The sequence below is a fragment of the Telmatherina bonti genome (genome assembly GCF_933228915.1).
Source record: "Telmatherina bonti genome assembly, chromosome: 22".
Classification (NCBI taxonomy): Eukaryota; Metazoa; Chordata; class Actinopteri; order Atheriniformes; family Telmatherinidae; genus Telmatherina; species Telmatherina bonti.
In genome coordinates this window covers 6300813-6310730 of record NC_136631.1, presented here as the reverse complement: position 1 = coordinate 6310730, position 9918 = coordinate 6300813, and the positions used below count along the sequence as shown (strand labels likewise).

General features: G+C 42.5%; 1 protein-coding gene across 1 annotated transcript; it reads left to right on the top strand.

Annotated features, from left to right (window-relative positions):
* Positions 1-638: 638 nt before the first annotated feature.
* ccr6b (chemokine (C-C motif) receptor 6b) lies at positions 639-1733 on the top strand (the record flags this gene model as incomplete). Its single annotated transcript, XM_079262332.1, has 1 exon — positions 639-1733. One exon carries the CDS (start codon positions 639-641, stop codon positions 1731-1733), a length of 1095 nt encoding a protein of 364 aa, XP_079118458.1.
* Between the last annotated feature and the right edge of the window lie 8185 nt (positions 1734-9918).

Genomic DNA, 9918 nt, shown 5'->3' with positions numbered 1-9918 from the left:
ACTCCCCCCCACAGTTGTCATGAAGGTAAACTTGACCTATTAAACCTAAAATGTTTTGAACCAGGCTGTAAACATGTTTATTTTTGTTATAAACATGTTTATTTCTGCTGTGAAGTTGGTGTTTTTAACATGGGAGTCTATGGGGATTTGCTCTGTTTTGCAGCCCCTAGTGGATGAAGGAGGAACTGCAGTTTTATGCACTTCCGCATAGGCTTCACTTTTAACCGTCGAAGGCTCCGTCCCTCTTTCATATACGGTCTATGTGATTTATGCAAAAACTAAGATGTTTGTTCAGCAAAAGTCCGGGCTCAGTATTCCTGACTAAGACACATGGTCGGGGCTGCAGGTGGAGTTAGATACAGATATTCTTGAAAAAGCAGCGATTTGTGCCTTCATGCTTTCCATGTTGGCACCCAGAGCTGCAGTTTGAGCAGCTTCACGGCTTCTCGTCATGTAAAGGACCACAGCTGTCAGACAAATAGAAAGAGATGAAGATGTCAGAAGTACTTCCTGTGAAATGAAGTAGTTTAGAGCAGAAATACTCAGCTGCTGCCTTCTGCAGGAACTGCAGAAACATCAAACGTCGGCCAGTCATCATGGTTTTTCTTATTCTGTATTTTCTTCTCCAGATAGAGAACATGGACAATGCAACCTTCAGCTACAACAACTGCACATCAGAAGATCTCTATGACGAGTTCTGCGACGAGCCCTGCGACCTCCGCCCTGACCCCGCAGGCGTCCTCACCCAAACCGTCGTCTACTCCATCATCTGTGTCTTCGGCCTGATAGGAAACGTTCTCGTCATGGTCACCTACATCTTCTACAAGAGAGCCAAGACCATGACAGACGTGTATCTCTTCAACGTGGCCGTGGCGGACCTGATCTTCGTGCTGGCTCTGCCTCTCATCCTGTACAACGAGCAGAACCATTGGCCCATGGGGCGTGCGAGCTGCAAGATGCTTGGGTCGGCCTACAGCATCAACCTGTACAGTGGCATGCTGCTGCTTGCGTGCATCAGCGGGGATCGTTACATCGCCATAGTCCAGGCTAGACGCTCCTTCGGATCGCGCTCCCACGCTCTGACCTACAGCCGTGTGATCTGCTCCGCCGTCTGGGTCTTTGCTGTGGCTCTGACTCTGCCCACACTCCTCTACAGCGACCTCTCAGAGGAAACGGAGCTCGATGGGACTGAAACTGTGACGTGTCGGCTGAACTTTGATGTGGAGAACACAGCCAAGCTCATAAAGCTGCTGGTTCCCAGCCTCCAGATGGCCGTCGGCTTCCTGCTGCCCCTGCTGGTGATGCTGTTCTGCTACTCCAGCATCACGTGCACGCTGCTGCGAGCGCAGAGCAGCCAGAGACACAAGGCCATCCGAGTGGTTCTGGCCGTTGTGGTGGTTTTTGTTGCGTGTCACCTTCCATATAACATGGCCCTGCTGATTCACACCATGTCGCTCTTCACGCTGAGAGACTGTGAAGGAGAGCAGATGAAGCTCAGAGCTCTGGCTGTTTCCAGGAGCGTGGCGTACCTCCACTGCAGCCTCAACCCCATCCTCTACGCCTTCATCGGAGTGAAGTTCAGAAACCACTTCCTGCAAATAATAGCAGATCTGTGGTGCATTGGCAAGAGGTACATCTACCCCGGTCGCTCCTCTCGGGGGACGTCTGACATCTGCATCTCAGGCCTGATGAAGAGCTCAGAGGCCTCCAACATGTCTTCATTCAGTGCATGAAGCATCTTCCCATTTATCACCATCTGCTGATTTTCTGCCAAAAAAAAAAAAAAAAAAAAAAAAAAAGCTCAGAAGGTAAATATTAGCTGATTTTATAAGACGGTAACCATGGCAACGCTTTATTTTATACAGCTGTGCTCATATGTATTCATCCCCTTTCATTAAAGAAAAGGCTGAATTTACAACAGTCACTCAAATAACTGGAGACTTAAAAAAGGAACAAGAACTAAAAATATAATTTAGTAATATAAAACACTGTTTTTTCATTTATTTGAGTTGAAGAAAGAAAAAAACAAACAAATGTGTCCTGGACAAATGAGAGACTTTTCTGCTGAACAGTGGGACAAAATACCTGTCAACAGGTGCAGAAGTCTGAAAACACCTGACTGGAGCGGAAACATTAAAGGATTCTTCAACTAAATGTTACTTTATGACTGATGTAATATGTAATAAATTATCTTATTTGTTTGCTTTTTAAAAAAAAATATTTCTATTGAACCAGAATTAGAAAATAATGTCATGATTTTCATCATTTTTTTTTCTTTATTATTACTTTAGTCAATTTCAGCTTATTTTACAAGCAGCTGTTCCTTCTTTAATGAAAGGGGATGAATAAATATGAACACAACTGTATGTATAGTTTATTCTTATGCTTTTGTATCTGATATGATAAATGTATTTGCAAAAACTGGAGTTTGATTGGAGAAATGATTTCCTTATTACAGCCTCATAACCATATCTTGAGCTTTATTTTGACTGTTTTATTTTTTTTCCAATGTTTTATTAATTTTTTTCTTTCTTCAGAACTGTATAAATACTAAAATGTTCTGTGTTTTATTATATTTTGTATTTGAATGTGACTGTTTTTTTTTACATCGTCAGAATAAACTTGTCTGAAAAAATGTTTTCTCTAAAAAATAAACTGCAAATCTGAGGTTTTTTTATTCTTTTTATTTACATTTTTATTAGAAAAAATGAGCAGTTTTCTCATTTGTTACCATAATGATGAAGGGTAAATGATGCAGAGAGACGGAAAAGCAAAGGTTGCAAAGTGAACTACAGAGTTCAGGAAGACCGAAAGGTCAACTTCAAGGAGAAACGAAGAAAAAACAAGCAGGACTCAGAATAACCTCGCAGTAAAAAACTCAAAAAAGAAACGTTCTGAACTTTCTGATAAGACAAAGCAGAAGTGAGCTGCAGGTCACGACTTTCCTCCAGTGTGTGTTCAGACAGATTCTACCCGCAGATAAAGCAGCAGCTCTGCGGTGCAGACCTGCTTTCCTCTGTGGGGCCTGGGGTTGTTGGAGGAAGCAGGCATCGGTCATAAGGTGGCGAAGAAGGAAGAGAAGGAAATGAAGAAGTATTAAAAAAAACCTTTTTCTGCAGCGGAGTGTGTCCTTCTCACATTGACTCAAGTTAGATATTTATTTCTAATCTTCTCATTTGAATTTTTCTCATTTGCCTTCATTCCCACAGAACGGAGCACTTTGTTTTATTCAGATTAACCATGATGTCACAAGCTGTGATGTCATAAATCCAGGTTAAGGCCAAATGACCATTAAGAGACGAGGTAACACCTTTTATTACTTTAACAACGGATAATCCTTAAAAATAAATGCAGAAACTTTAAAACAGGGGCGTCCAGCTCTGGTCCTCGAGGGCCACAATCCTGCAGGTTTTCCATGTATCCCTGCTCCAACACACTTGACTCAAACTGATCTGTCATTGTGCAGAACCTCATTGGCTGTTGGATCTATTTACTGGAAGCCAGGTGTGTTGGAGCAGAGATACATGGAAAACCTGCCGGGAAGCGGCCTTTGAGGACCTACTTCTGACACTCCTGCCTTCAAAGTGACAACTTTTACCGGGGTCTGTTTTAAAGTGACACCGTGCATCCCCATGTGGCGTCATGTAAGATTCTCTGTATCACTGCAACATTGCTGCAGATGTGAAGATGAACTTTGAAGAATCACAAGTCTTCAACACGTTGCAGAACTTCTAACTTTCTTTCTGATTATTTTTTACGCTCTTCAGTAGATTTAACATCAGACGGTCGGCCAGCAGCAGCTCTTCACATTTCATTTTCACTCTGGAGTCATGGAGCAGAGGTCACCATGTCCTGCTCTGCCTGCAGCTGGGAGGTGGGACTGCTGCTGGGTGGGGTCCGATCCTCTGCTCCTGCTGCTGCTGGTGCATGAGGGAGGGGGGGGGGGGGGGCACGAAGCATCGCTGCTCACAGAAAATAGATAAGATACCTGCTTTCATGTGAGTTTCCAAAAGAGTCTATCAAAACCAAAAAAAGTCTCTAAATTTGTTCCTTTTGGAAAAAGAAAATCCCTGAAAAGTCGCTAAATATTGTTGGCAATGCTGGATCCTGACCAGTAAGCAACTGGGAAGTCTCCATCTGCTCCTCAGGTGTCATGAACCAGTAGCTCCAGCTGCCTGCCCATCAGTTCTGTTTGGTATGTACGTTAGTTATAACTCATTTATATCTGGTTTATTTTGTGTTTAGCCTACTTTAATCATTAATTTTCTGTTCTTGTTTTTAGGTTTAAGAATTTCTAAAATGTAAGTTTTGTTTTTCCTTTTAAAAATGTAAACTGTTTTATTAATATAAAGTTTTTTCCTTCATGTTGGCTCAAAGGGATGTTTGGTCTTAAACTGAGGGGTTATCACAGCTGCAGCCTGCTTTACTTTGTAATAAACTGTGACATGTTTGTTGACCATCTAAGGGTTTAGACATCTCCCTGTCGCAGTTGGGAAAACTGATGGCAGTAAAAACAGGATCTGGCAACCACACAGCCAGAAAAAGACCTGCAGCAGAATGTGTGAAGTATCAATCAATCTTTATTTACAAAGCACTTTTCATAAAATAAAAAGCAGCTTTCATTTAAAGGAAAAGAAAGGAGAAATAAAGCAATATTTCCTGATAAATAATCCAGATTAAGAACCCATGAAAAACACACAAAATACAACCCACATCAACAGATGAAACTGTGGAAGAGAAGTCTTTACTTCAGACTAAAAATTGTTAAATAAATAATTTGGCGGGTCCTGTTGCAACAAACCAAAGACCTGCAACCGCAAAGCCCGAAGTAAAAACCAAAATAAAGCCAAAGTTTCTTATAATAAGCAGACCTGGCAACGCAAACTGCGGCTGACGGTAGTGAAACAACTGCAGGGAACATTGCTGCCCCCTGCTGGACTGGAATGCAGCTGCGGAGAATGTTTACAGGAGAAAACGAAGAAAAACTCGCTCATTTTCCCCTGGAATTGGTTTATTTGACTTATTTAGCTCCATTACTGCACAGTGTCCGTCTGTCTGTCTGCAGGACAGATATTTCCCATCAGATGCAAAGACGTTGTTGTGTTTTTTATGGTTAATCTGCTCTGCATGTGGTGGGGGCAACACAAGCTGAGGACACCTGAACCGATGATGAGCAGGTGTGTACTTCGGTAAAGATAGATAAATATTGACAGATTCGGATTTTCCGAATTAATAACTCATCAACGGAACATTACTTCTACAAAACCGACACAACACCGTAATCAGAGCAAGGTAGACTGCGAGCTACAATCGCATTTTCCTCAAAAAAGAGCCGTCCTCCGAGCTACGAGACTAAATGCAGAGCCTACTGCTGCGCGACTGCTTAGGGACCGTTTGCAAAGTGCAGAACCGAAAAAAAATATGACAAGGAAGTATTCAATAACTAAAATATGACTTGTTGTAGTGTCACAAAACTCACAATACAAATAAAGCATCTTATCTGGATCATACTGCAACTCTTACCTAAGGAAAATATTTTAAAATGTATTTTTTGGCATTTTTATTTATGTAAATGAGCATTAAATGATTAATAAGTACAATATGACTTGTCGTGTCACCAAACTCAAAGGGTAAATAAAGCATCTCATCTGGATCATACTACACCTCTTACTTTGGGAAAATATTCTTCAATGTTTTTGTTACTATTTTTTTATTTATGTAAATAAGCATAAAATTATTAATAACTACAATGATACCCTATTTGTTGACCTAATCTCCTGTCTTATTATCATGTGAGTTCATTCACACTGTTGTTGTACCACCTGCAGCTTTTATAGTGTTTGTCATGTGCAGAGGGAGGAGGGGTGAACATTGATCAATGCTAAGATCTCATTGGTTGTGTTTGTTTGTCCTTCAGCTTGTGTTATATAGCATGCAACTATCTCGGTTCATGGTTACACCAAGTATCCACACAAATGTGGCAAACATAATCCAACTTTAGGAGTCTCATCATCCTGTCAGTAGGACCTCATGTTACAAGGAAGGCATTATGACAGCTGCTTACAGAGCTGCCTTGGCAAAGCCTAGGTGGGCTTATATCAACATACGGTCACCGTTTCATCCATAAATTAGTGAGAAGTTGCTCTGTTTTTCCCAATCAATATTTCATAGGACAACCTATAATCATTCCTAAATATGGCAGATGAATTGTTAAAGCAATAGATTAAAGGCTAAATTACAGTAAACTCCTCTTATATTGTAGCACCAGTCATTAAAGTCAACATTGATCAGGTAGAAAACAGGATTGTGTGCAGCTCTAACTGGATCTACCCTGAACCTGAACTCACCTGGTCCACCAGACCTCCATCCAGCATGAACCTCCAGAGCATCCAGCAGACTGAACAGCAGCTGTACAACATCAGCAGCTCTCTGATATGATCAGACAGTGATGCTGATGTGATCTACAGCTGCTCCATCAGCACTCGCAGAAACAAGAGGAGAGCAAGTCTGGGGGAATATACGGTTTAATTTCTTACAGAAATATCATAAATTAGGTTTCAGTTTTTATTTAACTTAATTTTTAAATGGATCCAAACTCTCATAAAAGAATATGCTTTATAAAGTGATTATCTTTAGCTCGATGAAAATATATACGCAATTTATATACAATTTTCTTTGTTGTTTAACCTAATTAACCTAATTATGTTAATGACAGTAAAGTAAACACACAATCTATTTAACCAGTTTTAGTAAATCTCAAACTTACAGTGGAATCTAAATAGATAGGTTTGCAGCTTCTTTACTTTACTGGTGTTTTTTGTAACGTGTAATACTGAACTTGTAGCATTTTTTCTACCACAAAATAAAAAATAAGTCAGTTTACAAACAGTGAATTCCATATTAGAAATTATACATGAACGTTAAAAAGCTCATAATATAAATGGATCGGGTTTTCTGAGAAGAAAATGCTTAATTAGATCTTAAAAATGAGAAATCTGTGGGAAAATCTGTGTTGTCTTGATATTTTAGGTTCTCTGAGCAGTTCTAGTAGATACACAACTATCTCCTGTTCTGCTTTAAACACCTCCGTAACAACTCTCATCTGGAGAGTCAACCACAGTCAGATCATAGAGAAGAAAACTGGCGCTGATGTTACCTACACGGTATCGGAGGGGTGGAGGCAGCACGTGAAGGATGTATCAGAGTCAGGCAGCATCACACTGCAGGACTTATCTTCACATCAGGACTGAGTTTATACATGTGAACTCAGTGACGCAGAGGTGACATATGTGACAAACACACTCCTGAAGACAGAGAGACATCAATGTAAGCTTTAAGTTCAGGACTTGTGGTGGTTTTACATTCATCAAGTTTGTTTTTTAAAGAGGTGCTATGATGGTATTTGGAGTTTTCTCAGCTTTCTACAGTGTTACAGTGTTGAATCCTCATCAGACATGTGAACGACACTGTTTTTTATCACCTAAACGCATGTTTGAGTTTGAGTTTGAGTTCCAGCACTCTCTCCGTTCGGTTTCCATGGTGACGAAAAACGCATCGTTTTAGAGAGTTTTTTCTACTTGGAAATCCTTGTGACGTCCCGGGGGATAAGGTTCGGTGATTGGTTACCTTCTACTGGTTAACAAGGGCACGTACAAATACATCAGGCGGGTGGAAAACGTGGGATAAAGTTATTTCCAACGATGGCTGGTGAGTTTACCAAAGAGAGACATCCTGCTGCATTCGTTGCTGTGGGTTGCTGTTTTCCACTTCGTTTTCAGGCTCTGATTCAGGTTCCAACATGTAGGGCTGGATGCTATGTGTTGACATTGTATTTTGTTTTTTTATTGAGTTCATATGAGCCTAAATTTTCTGTTTATGAGACGTTACAATGACGGCGAAAGCAGCTGCGATCAATCCCAGCCCTTCTGGGCTCAGAAATAAAAATAAATTAGCCTGATATGCACGTAATAGTTCCACTTTAAGTTACAAGATGTCAGCATGTGAAAATTGTCATGTAGTATCCATGGATACTTTAGCTAACTGACTGTTTTTATCTTCTGCAGGCATAAAATACAGATGGCTTGTTTATCTTTCTGTCGGAGGAGCAGCAGCAGCGCTCGTTTTATGGATCTGCACAAACAGAAAAGGTAAGACAAATTCAACCATTAGCCTCTACTGTAAGACATCCAGAAAAAAACGGCAGCAGCCTAAGCAAAGAGCCCAGACTTCCCTCTCCCCAGCCACATTTGCCAACTCTGCGGGGGGGATCCCGAGGCGTTCCCAGGCCAGCCGAGAGATATAATCCCTCCAGCGTCTCCTGGGTCTTCCCCGGGGTCTCCTCCCAGAGGGACGTGCCTGGAACACCTCACCAGGGAGGTCCAGGAGGCATCCTAACCAGATACCCGAGCCACCTCAACTGGTTCCTCTCAATGTGGAGGAGCAGCAGCTCTACTCTGTTCTCCTCCTGGATGATGGAGCTCCTCACCCTATCTGTAAGGGAGAGCCCGGCCACCCTGCGGAGGAAACCCATTTCAGCCACCTGTATACGAGATCTCCTTCTTTCGGTCACGACCCACAGCTCATGACCATAGGTGATGGTAGGAAAGTAGATCGACTGGTAATTTGAGAGCTTCGCCTTCTGGCTCAGCTCCTTTTTCACCACGACAGACCGGCGCAGAGACCCCGAGATATTTAAACTCCTTCACTTGAGGCAGGACCTGACTTCCGACCCGGAGAGGACAATCCACCCTATTCCGGCTGAGGACCATGGTCTCAGATTTGGAAACAAATGGACTGGAAACAAATCCGACTTACTGCCGGCAATGTGGACCAAGTTCTGACACCTGTTGTACAGGGACCGGACAACTCGTACAATGGGATCTGGTACTCCATGCTCCCGGAGTACCGCCCACAGGAGTCCCCGGGGTACACGGTTAAACGCCTTCTCCAGGTCCACATGTGACAGGGGTCAAAAATGCATGGTTTTTATGTGGAATGGTTTTGTTCCATGTTAATTCTGATTGTGATGCTATTGACCCCCGTGGAGACCCGTCATCCTAAGCGCTGATTGTTGAACAGGAACACCTGTGAGTGCACTGCAGAAGGCCTTTTAAAGTGGAGTAACAGGTGCGACACGGAATGAGAGAAGGAAAAGAGGAAGACACAAATGGTTCTGAACAATGGAGGAGGAGGAAGAAGACAACAATGATGACGAGAGAAAGGGATTGAGCAGTGAGGATGGATCTCACCACAGGCTTGGTGAGGTTTGATTCTATGGCGCAGCTACACAGTCCTGGCCCTCCGGATATTCCTGGCCCGGGACCAATCGTGAGTATGATGGCCAAGTTTAGGATCCAGAGGGAAAGGCTGGCTGCAGGGCCAGGCAGGAGGGTTCCCCTCTAGGGATTGTAGACTGTTGTAATTACTCCTTTCTGCAGGTGCTGCAGGATGGAAGACTGCGCAAATGGACACATCGCCGCAGAGAGGAGGACCGCCCCAAGTCACACCGTGGACATTTTACAGGATTGGGTTTGAGGAGGGATTTTAGTCTTTTATCTATCCTTTTTTAATAAACTGTTTTTGTTTTGTTTTTTTTACCAATTTGAAGGTTTAGTGTGGCTGACTCTGCTCCCCCTGATTTTAAAAGGACCATCGTAGCTCGAAGGACTGTTCGTAATTACCTGTTTTTATTTTATTTATTTATTTTATGTTTTAATGCGCCCTGGCCAATGACACACAAAGTACATGTAGACTAGTTAGGCAAACGCATATGCCCCCTCGAGGACCCCAAAGAGGGTATAGAGCTGATCCACTGTTCCACGACCAGGACTAAAACCACACTTCTCCTCCTCAATCCAAGATTCGACTATCCCACGGACCCTCCTCTCCAGGATCCCTGAATAGACTTCACCGGGGAGG